Source organism: Oreochromis niloticus, linkage group LG14, assembly GCF_001858045.2.
Source record: "Oreochromis niloticus isolate F11D_XX linkage group LG14, O_niloticus_UMD_NMBU, whole genome shotgun sequence".
Classification (NCBI taxonomy): Eukaryota; Metazoa; Chordata; class Actinopteri; order Cichliformes; family Cichlidae; genus Oreochromis; species Oreochromis niloticus.
In genome coordinates, this window is record NC_031979.2 from 896,855 (window position 1) to 911,387 (window position 14,533).

Sequence of the window (14,533 nt, forward strand, 5' to 3'; positions counted from 1 at the left end):
GCCATTATTTTGTTGTTCGTCCCATCCTCGACCTATCTTGAAGAAGTATCTACGAACGTGCAAGCTTAAGGTGCTAACACAGACAACTCTTGAATGCAGTCGTCCCGGGGGATTGGTTTGCAACAATCGATCTAACAGCTGCTTATTTTCATGTGGCTATACACCCGAAACACAGGCAGTTTCTGAGGTTTGCGTTCAAGGACATAACCAACGAATACCTGTTGCTACCGTTCAGGCTGTCGCTCACTCCTCACACCTTTGCGAAAAGTCCCGAGGCAGCACTAGCGACCATCAGAGAGAGAGGCATCCGCATCTTAGCCTACCTAGACGACTGGGCTCTCGTAGCTTGCTCCAGAGAGCGGGCGGAGATACAGCTGTCACTTGTTCTGTCACACATTCAGACACTGGGGTTCTCTGTGAACTTTCAAAAGAGCTCGTTAATCTGAGTCAGCAGATTTCCTTGCTCGGTTTGGAAATGTGCTCGCTTTCCAGGCGTGCACACTTGTTGGAGCACAGAATGGGCTGCATTTCATCGCTGCCTCGCTCAGTTTCAGCTGGGATGCAGACTGCGTTTCCAGACAATATTACGTTTGTTGGTCATGATGGCATCTATGATCACCACTTGGACTTTTAAAGATGAGATCTTTTCAATGCTGGACCCTCTCTCACCGCCTGTGTATTGCGTCACCTCCGGAGGAGGCTGATGGTAACCTCGTCTTGCATCCTTGGAGGGAGCCCAGGCTGCTGCATCAGGGATTGGGAGGGTGTTGTTTCGCAAGGTGGTTTCCATAAACGCTTCCCTAACTAGGTGGGGAGCACTGTGCGATGGTGCATCAGGGAGAGGGATCTGGACCAGGGCCCAGCGCGAGCTGCACATAAACCACTTAGAGCTGTTAGCAGTGTTCTTGGGTCTCAAACGTTTTCGTCCAGGTCTGGAGGGACAGCATGTCCTAGTCAGGACGAACAATTCAACAGTGGTGTCTTACATAAACAGGCAGGGAGGGACACGCTCCCTTCCCCCGTTGAAGCTGTTTCGCTCTCTGCCGTTATGGTCCAGTGTTCATTTCTATCTCTAAGAGCCACCCATGTTATGGGCCACCTGAACCTGGGGCCAGACCTTCTCTCCAGGGGGGTCCTCTGGTGAGGGAATGGAGGTTGCACCCTTTGATGGCTCAGATTTGGGATCTATTTGGCAAGGCGCAAGTAGATCTTTTTGCTTGCAGGGTAACACTCACTGCCGCCTTTTCTTCTCCGTAATCGACCACGATGCACCCTTGGGCATGAGCGCGCAAGTGCATTAATGGCCAGACGTGCTTCTGTATGCATTTTCCCCCAGTGGAAATGCAATCTCCAGTTCTAGAGAGAGTGCGTCGGCAGTCTCTCTGATTCTAGTGGCCCCTTGGTGGCCCACAAGGTCGTGCTATGCAGAGATAATCAGCCTGCTAGCACCAAGTCTTTTGCAGCTTCCTCTCTGCAGGGACTTCCTCTCTCAGGCGGGAGGAGAAGCGGTTCATCCGCACCTGGATCTGTGGCACCTTTATGCTTACCTGCTGAAAGGTCAGACTTGATTGCTAAGAGTCTGACCTCAAGTGTGACAGCAGCAATTCAGAGTGCTAGGGCCTCATCCACTAGAGGTTTGTGCGCTTACAAATGGCGAGCCTTCGAGCAATGGTGCCAGGACCACCACACTCTCCCATTTCAGTGCTCTATTGTGGATGTTTTGACATTCCTGCAGGAGCTGCTGGATAAGGGCCTTTCATTTTTGACAGTTACGGTTTATTTAGCAGCTATATCTGCTTGTCATATTGGCTTTGACGGGGTGACACCAGGTGCACATCCCCTCGCCATACGTTTTCTGAAAGGGGTTCAGCAGCCGAGACCCGTGCTTAGGTCCAGTGTCCCTGATTGGGACTCTTCTTTGGTGCTGGAAGCCCTTTGTGGCCCCCCTTTTGAACCCATTGAGTCTGTGGATATGAAATTTCTCTCATATAAAACTGCGTTCCTTCTCACTTTGTCTTCGGCAAAGAGCGTGGGTTTATCTGTGCATCCCTGCTGCACACAGTTCTCTCCTGATGGCACAAAGTCGTATTATCCCAAGGTCATTCCTACAGCTCATTGGAGTTTGAGTTGCTGAGCTTTTGCTCCCCTCCTTTTGCATCTGAGGAGTAGAGGAGGATGCATTCTCTTTGTCCAGTGCATGTGCTACGTACCTATATTGAGCGCACTCATAATGTGTGTTTATGTGACCAGCTGTTTGTCTGCTTTGCTAATCCAGCCAGAGGTAGAGCTCTGGTGAAGAGGTTGGCAGGTGAAGGTTGGCTCGGTGAAGAGCGGCTATCGAACTGAGGGACTACTGTGATGACGGGGGGTATACAGCCAGGGCTGTATGCATGTCATCACAGGTCATCCGCCTTAAAGGCGTGAATAAAGGTTTCTTCAACCAGGACACACAAGGGCGTAATATGCTATACTTATGTGTTGTATCTCGTTCCTGTCCTTCAGGAAACAGAAGTTATAGATATAACTGTTCGTTCTTGAGGCTAATTATATTTTGCAAGTTTAGCTTAATGCTAATAATGTAGCTGATTTGCTCATTAGGAACGTGACTCAATATTATCTTGTTTATTTTGATAATTGCTCCATGCTTTCTTTGGTTCTTCCTCAGTCAACAAAGGAGAGATGTCCGTACCGCTCACTCGGATGTCAGACCTGGCACCATTTGCCCAGGTTGTAGTTTACACATTGATGCCCAGTGGAGAGGCTGTTGCTGACAGCCATGACTTCCCTGTTCAGCTCTGCCTCAATAACAAGGTAGTACATTACCACATTAAGACCTCAAAGCCACTAGGGAATGTAGTGAAGTGAGGATGTGTGCATTTTACAGAGCTAACATAAGGATAGACAGACTTAATCTGTTTTCTGCCTCGGTATCTCCCACACAGGTGTCTCTGAAGTTCTCCTCCCTCCAGGAGCTTCCATCAGAGAGGACCACCCTCAGTCTCAAGGCTCACCCTGGCTCCTTGTGCTCTGTTAGAGCTATTGACCAGAGCGTCCTGCTACTCCAGACTGAGCAGGAACTTACTGTCAGCTATGTATGACAATCATTCGTCCTACTTTGATCCATATTAAGAACACTACCATTACCATAGTTTGGTTTTGTAACATCTTCTACTTTCTACACCACTTAAAAAAATTAAATGCGTAGAAATAAGAAAACACTGGAAGACCTGTTGGCTCTTAATCAATTAAATATTCAAGATAAGTTCTTGAAGTTTAAAAGTATCTGAACAAACTAACATACATTGAAGTAGAAATATTGTTTTTAATTGCTTGATGAAAATCCTTTGCAGTCAAAGATTGCTTTCACATCCATCGACATCAACCAATGCAGTGTTTACTCCCTTGAGCTGTTTATTGGGCCTTTACTGCCTTCAGTTGCTGCTTGATTGTGGGTCTCTCTGCTGCTGGTTTTGTCTTCAGTGTCTGAAAAGCATGTGCTGTTGGGTTGAAATCAGGTGACTGACTGCACCACATTTCTTTACCTTGACAAGTCTTTGATTGTTTTTGCAGGTATTATCCATTTGCCCTAATCTGATCTGTTTTCTAGCATTTGGGTGAATCTGAGCATAGAGTGCAGCTCTGTACACAATTCATCCTGCTACATCTATCAGCAGTCACATCATCAGTAAACATGAATGGCCCAGTTCCTCTGGCAGACATGCATGCCCATCCCATGACATTGCTTCCACCATGTTTGACAGATGATATGGTATGTTCCAGATCCTTATTTGTTCTCCTCTGGACTTTTCTCTTCTGGTCATTCTACTACAGGTTTATCTTGGTTTCGTCAGTCAAAATACCTGTTTAGGTTCTTGTACATGTTTTCTAGTCAAATCCAATCTGGCCTTCTTGTTAAGCGTAACTAGTGGTTTGCATCTTGTTGTATACCCTGTATTTCCATTCATGAAGGTGTCTACTGGTTATGTACTTTGACAATCATCCGTCTACCTCCTCAAGATTTCTCTTGATACTGCTAGATGGTGTAAATGGGTTTTTCTTAACCAAGGGAAGAAATCTGATCATCAACTTCGGTTGTCTTCCATGGTCTTTTGGTGATGTTGACCTAGCTTATATACAGTATTCCTTCATCTTGGGGGCTGTGGGTGATGCAGTTTTCCTGTTTCCATCTCTATCTGCCTCTGGCTCCTGGGGGGCTGTGGCCACCACCTCCAAAACCATCTTTTTTTAGTCAGTAGTGTCATTTCTCCAGCGCAGCTGTTGTCACCTTCATTTGCATCAAAGCAAGTAAGGGTGAGGTTGGGGTGGTAGAGCAGGTCATCCACTAATTGGAAGGTTGGCATGCAGACTGGAGCAGCCAGGGATTGAACCACCAGAGAGTTCTTGGGCAAGATATTGAAGCCCAAGTTGTTCTCTGCCATGTTCGTCAGAGTGTGGATCTGTGAGAATAGAGAGCACTCAGTTTTTATAATATGCCTCGTTCACCCATTCAAACCCACTGATACAAGCACTTTTTTTCCTACACCTTTCAATTCAATTCAATTTTATTTATATAGCGCCAAATCACAACAAAAGTCGCCTCAAGGCGCTTTATATTGTACAGTAGATCGCACAATAATAAATACAGAGAAAAACCCAACAATCATATGACCCCCTATGAGCAAACACTTTGGTGACAGTGGGAAGGAAAAACTCCCTTTTAACAGGAAGAAACCTCCGGCAGAACCAGGCTCAGGGAGGGGCGGGGCCATCTGCTGTGATTGGTTGGGGTGAGAGAAGGAAGACAGGATAAAGACATGCTGTGACCTTGTATGTGAGGAGCAGGATTTTGAATTCAATTCTGGATTTAACAGGAAGCCAATGAAGGGAAGCCAAAACAGGAGAAATCTGCTCTCTCTTTCTAGTCCCTGTCAGGACTCTTGCTGCAGCATTTTGGATCAGCTGAAGGCTTTTCAGGGAGTTTTTAGGACATCCTGATAATAATGAATTACAGTAGTCCAGCCTGGAAGTAATAAATGCATGAACTAGTTTTTCAGCGTCACTCTGAGACAGGATATTTCTAATTTTAGAGATGTTGCACAAATGGAAGAAAGCAGTCTTACATATTTGTTTAATATGTGCGTTGAAGGACATGTCCTGGTCAAAAATGACTCCAAAGTTCCTCACAGTGTTACTGGAGGCCAAGGTAATGCCATCCAGAGTAAGAATCTGGTTAGATACCATATTTCTAAGATTTTCAGGGCCGAGTACAATAACCTCAGTTTGATCTGAATTAAGAAGCAGAAAGTTAGCGGCCATCCAGGTCTTTATGTCTTTAAGACATTCCTGCAGTTTAACTAATTGGTGTGTGTTACCTGGCTTCATGGACAGAGAGCTGCGTGTCATCTGCATAGCAGTGAAAATTTATGCTATGTCTTCTAATGATGCTGCCTAAGGGAAGCATGTATAATGTAAACAGAATTGGTCCTAGCACTGAACCCTGTGGAACACCATAATTAGCCTCAGCGTGTGAAGAGGACTCTCCATTTACATGTACAAACTGGAGTCTATTAGATAGATATGATACAAACCACTGCAGTGCAGTACCTGTAATACCTACAGCATGTTCTAATCGCTCTAATAGGATATTATGGTCAACAGTATCGAACGCTGCACTGAGGTCTAGCAGGACAAGCACAGAGATGAGTCCACTGTCAGAGGCCATAAGAAGATCATTTGTAACCTTCACTAAAGCTGTTTCTGTGCTGTGCTGAGCTCTGAAACCTGACTGAAACTCTTCAAATAAGCTATTCCTCTGCAGATGATCTGTTAGCTGTTTGACAACTACTCTTTCAAGGATGTTTGATATGAAAGGAAGGTTGGAGACTGGCCTATAATTAGCTAAGACAGCTGGGTCTAGAGATGGCTTTTTGAGTAAAGGTTTAACTACAGCCACCTTGAAGGCCTGTGGTACATAGCCGATTATTAGAGATAGGTTGATCATATTTAAGATCGAAGAATTAATCAATGGCAGGACTTCTTTGAGCAAACCTGAGTTCTCCTATAGAGTAGACAATAATCTATGTAATTGGTTTGCTGTTAATGGATGATAAGAGAAAAAGATAACCGCTATCACCCCACCAGGCTCATGTACAGATGTGTTTTCATGCAGGTATATAGTCAGCTGCCTGTGGAGAAGCTGTCTGGGTACTCCTATGATGTTGAGGACTCAGAGCCATATCCCTGCTACCCCCTGCCAGTGCCAGATATGGTAATAGATGCAGATTTGGAGACAACAGCAGCGCCAACAGCACCACCAGCAACGGCCATTGTGAGCGACAATCTGGGAGCACGGCGAGAAACGCGCTCGATCTACTATGGACCAGGCAGACAGAAGAATGACGTCTACAGCATCTTTAAAGTAAAACATTTGTTCATTTAATCTGATGTCTGACTGAAACTACACAGTAATATTAATGTCTGGACTCTGCGATGGTAGATGCTCTGCAGAGAGGGCAGCGGAGTCCTGATGATCTGCTCCGCAGTTGTTATCACTCTCTGCAGGCGTTTGCGGTCCGTAGCAGTAGTGCTGCCGTACCATGAAGGTCTGGGAGGCCTGTGAGGTCTGGAAGGTCTTGAAGTGGGTTTAGAATCCATTGCGGTCATCCAGCAGACTGCCTGCAGAGCTGATGGTGCTGGTGGTGGCCCTATATTCTGTGATGTGCTGTAAGCCTTGCCACATCCGCCTGGGGTCAGCAGAAGAGTAGAAGCCATCCAGCTTCTCTCTGTACTGCCTCTTAGCCGCTGTAATGGCTTTCCTCAGTCCATACTTCGCAGCTTTGTACTCCGTCTCATTCCCTGATCTAAATGCGAGAGAACAACTACGCAGCATGTGTCGTACCTGACTGTTGATCCAGGGCTTCTGGTTGGGGAACTTCCTGACGTGTGTGGTGGGCACAATATTATCAACACAGGCGCTGATGTACCCAGTCAAATATTCAGCATAGTCCTGTATATTGACAGAGCAGTTCTCCTTGGTGGCTGCAGTTTGAAACACATCCCAGTCTGTTTGAGCAAAACAGTCCTGTAGGATGCTCTCAGTCTCTGGGGTCCACATTTTAACAGGTTTGATGACAGGGTTCTTTGTTTCAGCTTCTACCTGTAAGCTGGGTACATGAACAAAGAGATGTGGTCAGACTGTCCAAACTGGACAGCCCTATATGCACCACGTATGTTACTGTAAACATGATCCAGGGTGTTCTTGTCACGGGTAGGAATAGCCACATGTTGGTGGTATTTTGGGAGTACAGTCCATAAGTTGCACTTATTAAAGTCACCAGTGACGATAAAAACAGCGTCTAAATGAGTTGTCTCTAATGCGCTGATGACATCATGGAGTTGGCCGAGCGCTGCCGCGGAGTCAGCTTGCGGCTGGATGTAAACAATGGCCAAAAACACAGCTGAGAACTCCCACTGCAGATGGTAAGGGCGACATTTTAGGATTAAAAACTCCAGTGAACACTGCTTCTGGACAGTCTGCACGTCTCCGCACCACGAGTTATTAACGAACGCGCACACACACCTGCCCCGATAGCCTTACCGGAGGCTGCAGTCCGGTCTCCTTGGTGTACGGAGTGAGTCTGCAGCTGCTGAACGGCCCACTCCGGGGCTTTGTCTGAGAGCCAGGTCTCTGTGAAAATAAGAGCACAGCATTCTCTAATTTCCCGCTGTGTTGTGATCCTGGCTCGTAGTTCATCCAGTTTGTTTTCCAGGGAATCACATTGGCCAGCAAGAGGCTGGGTAGCGGTGGTTGGCTAGCCCGAGCTTTTAGCCTAACATGGAGCCCCCCCCCTCTTGCCTCACTTATGCCGCAATCTCCGAAGTGCACTCCTGGGGTCGGCTGACTCACTAGGGCTCGGTGCTTCGGGGCCTCCCTGGGGGTGGTGGTGTGGTGGTGGTGGTATCTACCGGGGCGAACAATAACTTGAAGCTCCCATGGAAGGGTAAAGTTCGGAAGATTGTGTGAGTTACCGATGTCCAGTAGTGCCTGTCTCAGATATGTTAACAGTGCACAGCACTTATCCAGTGCAAAAAGAACAAAAAATAAACAACAAGTTGGCATGTGAGAGCGGAGCAAGCAAACACCGTCTGCCTTGAGGGGCGCCATGATGTATGTACTGGAAGTAATGTCATATCTAGACATTCATATGATATTCATATGATCTGTATCTAGATATCATTTTTTCTCTGTAGGTCTTTCACACTCTTCGAACCAGAGTTTGGTATCATTTAGCTGTACCACACTTCTGTCCAACTGTACTATTTTTGTTCTTTGGTTTGTTTGTTTTTTTGGTCAATTTTGCCACTCTTCTTCCTTCTGTACCTGTTTCTGTTTCTCTCCATCTATCTGCCAAATCTTCTTTTGTGTCTTTGTCCTTGTATTTAAAAATAAATAAATAATTGCTGTATCTCTGTCTTTACTATTTCTGCTTTTTCTTCCTGAGTCTCTATTGGTGTCTTCATCTCGCTCTCTAGCAGTTTGAGATCTATTTAAGATAGCGAAGTTGTCATGCCATTGTTGTTTTATTTTGTTTGTTTGTTTGTTTTCTGCTGTCATAAGTAATAATCTATGGTTTTACTATGACTTGTTTTTCTCTTTCTCCACTTCTAGGAAATTGGACTCAAAATTATGACGAACTCTGATGTGAAGAAACCTTACGACTGTGACGAACTGACCTTCTATGTCACTAAAGGAGATAGTAGGTCACTGCTATTTTCTGTTGACTCCAATGCCCATTGGTAGAGCCTTAAGAAGAACTGTTGTTTTTACAACTTGTTATAACTGTAAGCTTTATTTACACTTGCAAAAATAGTTAGTGAATCTCTTGGAATCACCACCATTTCTGGCTTGCTTTCTTTAATGGGTTCTGTTCTTTGTCTGAGTATGACAAATGCAGTCTGACTAATCAAATTCAATCAGTTGTACTTTTCATGTCTTCAAAACTCCTGACTTTACTAACTGGTGCTATATGCTCTATGGTCTGAGATCCCTCAGATAGTTTCCTAGATAGAATGAGATAGCTAGATATGAAGCTAGGAGTTACAGTCAATACAGCCACAGCAGTTTTATGTATGTATTTATTTTTGTGGAATGCATCAGCAAAAAATTGGCAAACATGTTAGCGATGCCAGTAATTTTACACATTTGGCTTCCTTTATAAGCCATTGCTACAAGGCTAACATTAGCATTAACTACTTTTATACTAGGGATGTTCCTGTCGACAAAATAAGGGGGAAAAAATAGACTAACCGACTAGTGTAAAACTAAAAAACACTCAGGTAATCAGTTAAATTTGAGAAATGTTTAATGGAAAATGTCAAAAACTAATAACAAAGGGATTTTAAAAAATCATTTATCAAATTCTTCAATAATGAATTAGGCCTAGATTAACAGATTTAATCTATGGTGCATCTCAACAACAATGTGCCATCTAAAGGCAGATGGCTGCATAACATTTAGGACACAGTAATTTACCGGCGTTGGGCATCAATTTAAATTGTAACAATTAGGTTAAATGATTAATAAGTCTGGTATCACCTAGTGACAGCAGTGAGAATTAGTTGGCTATTTGCGCACAGCCCTATTTTATACTCATAGTCTAAAGGCCTTTATACACCAGATGCGTAAAATCCATGTAAATATATCCTGAATAAAAAAAATATTTTCTGGACTCGGATATTCTTTATACAGCCGTTCAAACCCACCACATAATTTCACTGGATGAATTTGTGGTATTTATTTTTTTCAAATGGAATTATTTTTCATGTTTTCACATGCGAATAAACAGATCTGACCAATTAGACCACTGCATTTGGCAAAAAGTTACCTCAGACATACAGCTACACGTTGCTCCAGCTCCCTCGCCTCGATTTCTCTGCCTCCACAGATGTGGTCCCAACTCTGCCAAAAAAGGGTTCAAACTGACACTGATAATCCTGAAAAATGTATAAAAGTGGTTGTGATACAGCTTAGACTCCTGTATCCAACCATGAAATTCTCCTTGCTGCCATCTTCTCTTGAGAATTGGATGAACCCAGAATCCTGTTTACTTACTGTTTACTCTTTTCCCTCTCTAAGGGTGGGTAGCTGGTCTAGTTTCAGTAATGAGGTTATCAGTTATCCATCCATCCATCCATCCATCCTCTTCCCCTTATACGGGGCTGGGTCAAGGGGACGGCAGCCTAAGCAGAGAAGCCCAGACCTCTCTCTCCCCCGCCTCCTTCCAGCTTGTCCCCTCGGCAAGCTAGAGGAGGCTGGTGTTCCCAAGCCAGCCAAGAGATATAATCCGTCCGGCGTGTCCGGGGTCTGCCTTGGGGCCTCCTTCTGATGGGACATGCCCAGGAGGCATCCTTGTCAGATGCCCGAACCACCTCAACTGGCTCCTTTCAGTATGGAGGAGCAGCAGCTGTACTGTGAGCTCCTCCCAGATGGACGAACTCCTCACACTATCTTTAGGGAAGAGGCCCGCCACCCTTCGTAGGAAGCCCATTTCTGCCGCTTGTATCCGCAATCTCGTTCTTTCGGACACTACCCACAGCTCGGGACCTTTGGTGAGGGTAGGGATGTAGATCGACCAGGAAATTGAGAGCATCGCTTTTACACTCGGCTCTCTCCTCACCACAACAGACCGGTACAGCATCTGCATCACTGCACAGCATCATCTGTCGATCTCCCACTCCCTTCTTCCATCAGTTGTGAACAAGACCCCGAGATACTTGAACTTCTCCACCTGGGGCAGGAACTAACCCAGAGTGGGCACTCCACCCTTTTCCGGCTGAGGACCATGGCCTCAGATTTGGAGGTGCTGATTCTCATTCCCACCACTTCACACTTGGTTGCGAACTGTTCCAGTGTGAGCCATCACCCGATGAAGCCAACAGAACCACATCATCTGGAAAAACCAGAGATGAGATTCTGAAACCACCTAGTCCACAAATCGCATGTAGATTGGTTGGGCAAACTCCCATTCAAGTATCCTTGAGTGGGTAAGGAGCTGGTCCAGTGTTCCACGACCAGGACGAAAACCGCATATTTCTTCCTATATCCGAGATTTGACTAATGGATGGACTGTGCTTTCCAGCACCCTGGCATAGACTTTCCCGTGGAGGCTGAGGAGTGTGATTCCCCTGTAGTTGGAACACATCCATCCTTCTTAAAGATGAGAACCACCACCCCGGTCTGCCATTCCAGAGGTAGGCCTCTGATCTCCACGCAACATTGTAGAGACGTGTCAAACAAGACAGTCCTAAAACATCCAGAGCCTTCAGGAACTCAAACCTCATCCACCCCAGGCGCCCTGCCACCAAAGAGCTGTTTAACAGCCTCAGTGAATTCTCCCCCAGAGAGAGAGTCATCCCACTCGTCCCCAGAGGTGGCCTCCCCTCCTGGCTGAGCGGAGTTGGGTGTCCTCTCCTTAGCAGTGAAAATTTATGCTATGCCTTCTAATGATGCTGCCTAAAGGAAGCATGTATAATGTAAACAGAATTGGTCCTAGGGCTGTACCCTGTGGAACTCCATAATGAACCTCAGTGTGTGAAGAGGACTCTCCATTTACATGAACAAACTGGAGTCTATTAGATAGATATGATACAAACCACTGCAGTGCAGTACCTGTAATACCTACAGCATGTTCTAATCGCTCTAATAGGATATTATGGTCAACAGTATCGAACGCAGCACTGAGGTCTAGCAGGACAAGCACAGAGATGAGTCCACTGTCAGAGGCCATAAGAAGATCATTTGTAACCTTCACTAAAGCTGTTTCTGTGCTGTGATGAGCTCTGAAACCTGACTGAAACTCTTCAAATAAGCCATTCCTCTGCAGATGATTAGTCAGCTTTTTTACAATTAGCAGAATTGTTGTCTGAAGAAAGATGCCCCAGAGGCCCGAGGTCCAAGGGCCCCCTAGCCCCCGGAAGGGGCCCGACTGAGCCATGGGGAGTGTGTTGGGAGGAGATAGGACCAGGCCCATACCTGGGAGGGCCTGAGATGTTTCCAGAGAGGTGGAGTCTAAGGCTGCGTTCACACCGAACGCGATAGAGGCGAGCGAAAACACCCTAAACGCCCCTAATTTGACGCGTGCACATTCGCACCTCAACGCGTGTCCAAGAAAAACCCATCGCGCCTCAAAATTGCATCTTTCCACGCGCGTGGACCGGAAATGTGGGAGGAAGTTGTGCCAGATGTGTTGTGCTGCAGATGTCCTCTGAATAAACACATTATCTTGTTAGCGGAAAGGTATTTGTACATCAGTGGGAAAATAGCGGGACAGTAGGCGGGCTTGCTAGCTTTTGCGCGGCTTTATCGGGTCAGTCTGAAAATTAAAAAGGAGAATGAATGAACTTACCAGGTTGCCCGATCTCCTCACTTCTGTGCCTCCAAGCTCGGTCCTTTTTATTCCTGTCTCGGTAGAAGTAGCAGCTGGCATCATACAGCTCTGGGTGATTAGCCACGGCAGTGATGAGTTTTTCCTCCATACTGAATGAAGAATGAAGGGCTTTGGTTTGATCTGCCCCTGTGACCTGGTTACAGCCACGTCACCGGCCTCCTGATTGGTTGTCGGGGCGCGATTTGACGCCGGAGTTCATATTTTCCAACTCCAGCGGTTGGTGCGGTACGGGCGTGTGCACAAAATGCAACACACAATCTGACACGCGTGGTTTTCTTCGCAAGTCAAACGCGCCCCACGCGGTACACTGACGCGCGTTTCACGGGTTTTGGCGTTTTCGCGACGCAAATCTGCTTCCGCATGTTCGCCGGATGCGCAATCGCGTGTCATCGCGCTCTTTCCATTGACTTTACATGTACACCTGATGCTCTGGCCGCCTCTATTGCGTTCGGTGTGTGCGCACTGTAAGACCTGACCTGACTTAAAGACACACACAGACACAAACATGCCTTCCCAGCCTCATGCACACATATACAAATACTCGGCACTCACCCAACGTGGAGACAAACAGAAATGGACACTGTACACACACTCACTCCCCAAACATACTCTATACCCCAGATCCAGGTACCCTCGCCCCAAGGGGGGCAATCCACCCGTAGACCCAGGAGGTGTTACCCTTTTCCCTGGGGTGGAGACAGGCAGACCGTCCCCGGAGGCCCTGCATCCCAGACCCCAACCAGACGGCCAACTCCTCCTCCCAGCCTCTCGCCCCAATGGCTAACAGAGAATGGGGGTGTGTGAAGACCCCATACCTCCCTCCGCCCACTCATATGTGGTGTTGCTACGTGCTGGTCTAAAGTGCATTTAAAACACGGGAGGGCATGGTGCTTCCTGCCAGAGAGCAGTAGGTGACAACATGGCCCCTCCCACAAATCCTCAATGCCTACATGCATTTAAAATTGAGAGGTGGGCACCGGCGCCAGAGGTGCCCATCTCTCAATTTCTTCTTTCAAGAATTTTTTTTAAAGATTTTTCAAGAATTCTTGAGATAAAAAGGAAGGTTGGAGATCGGCCTATAATTAGCTAAGACAGCTGGCTTTTCAAGTAGTGGTTTATTTAATGGTTTTATTTTATTTTATTTTATTTAAATACAGCTTAAAGACCTGTAGTAGATAGAAACATTACATAACACAGAAGGCTTTATTTGGAGAAAAGGACTCTAAATAAATAACAATGGTACTGAAAGTAGCTGTACATAATGCTATATCTGTGAGATGATTACGAGTATTTTTTTCACTAATGGTTAAAATTTTATTTAAGAAGTTCATGAAGTCATTACTAGTTAACGTTAAAGGGATGGTTGGATCAACAGAGCTCTGACTGTTTGTCAGCCTGGCTACAGTGCTGAAGAGAAACCTGGGGTTGTTCTTATTTTCTTCAATCAGTGACGAATAGTAAGATGTTCTAGCTTTACAGAGGGCCTTCAGAGCCTTCAGGAACTCAGGACAAAACCTCATCCACCCTAGGGGCCCTTCAGCCAAGGAGTTGTTTAACTGCCTTAGTGACCTCACCTCCCAGAGATAAGCCCGTTTTGGAAAGTCCAGCTTAGCATAGCTTTAGTTGTTTTTTGAGAGAGTGTAAGATTGTTTTTGTTTTTAAATCCAAGAATTTGTTAATTGTTAAAAAGTACATTTTTAATTAGTGGAGAAGTATTAGCTGAATGCATAAAACACTAAGTGTACCTTTTATTCCTTTTTCCAATTTCTTTATAGTTTTTCCGAGCTGTTGTTGTGTGTTATGTACAGGAGGCTGAAATGAGCTCAGTGGTTTCCCCAGAAAGTTGATTCTGTACATCAGGATGCCGCATTTTCAGTAGATTAAACATTTCCGTCATTATCCAAGTCACTTCTGGGATGCTAAAAAGTTTCTCCCACTAAAAATGCTGCGTCTAAATGTACAGACTCAACTTTCTGGGGTTTCCTTACCTGGATTTTTCAGCAAGCATCTGGAAGTAACACAATTATTATAACTTTTGGTTTATTTAAAAAAAAAAAAGGAAGGAGATAAAGCCTCCCCATTTTTCC

The 14,533-nt window shown here is 45.6% G+C and overlaps 1 protein-coding gene across 1 annotated transcript in view; it reads left to right on the forward strand.

The window, feature by feature from the left end:
* The window catches only part of LOC100699612 (alpha-2-macroglobulin), a 58,840-nt gene that overhangs the window by 14,531 nt on the left and 29,776 nt on the right, over nt 1–14,533 (forward strand). The window contains exons 14-17 of the mRNA XM_005462436.4: nt 2,666–2,811; nt 2,943–3,092; nt 6,170–6,418; nt 8,669–8,756. Coding sequence (XP_005462493.1) covers nt 2,666–2,811; nt 2,943–3,092; nt 6,170–6,418; nt 8,669–8,756 — 633 coding nt within the window. The remainder of the gene's footprint in view (nt 1–2,665; nt 2,812–2,942; nt 3,093–6,169; nt 6,419–8,668; nt 8,757–14,533) is intronic.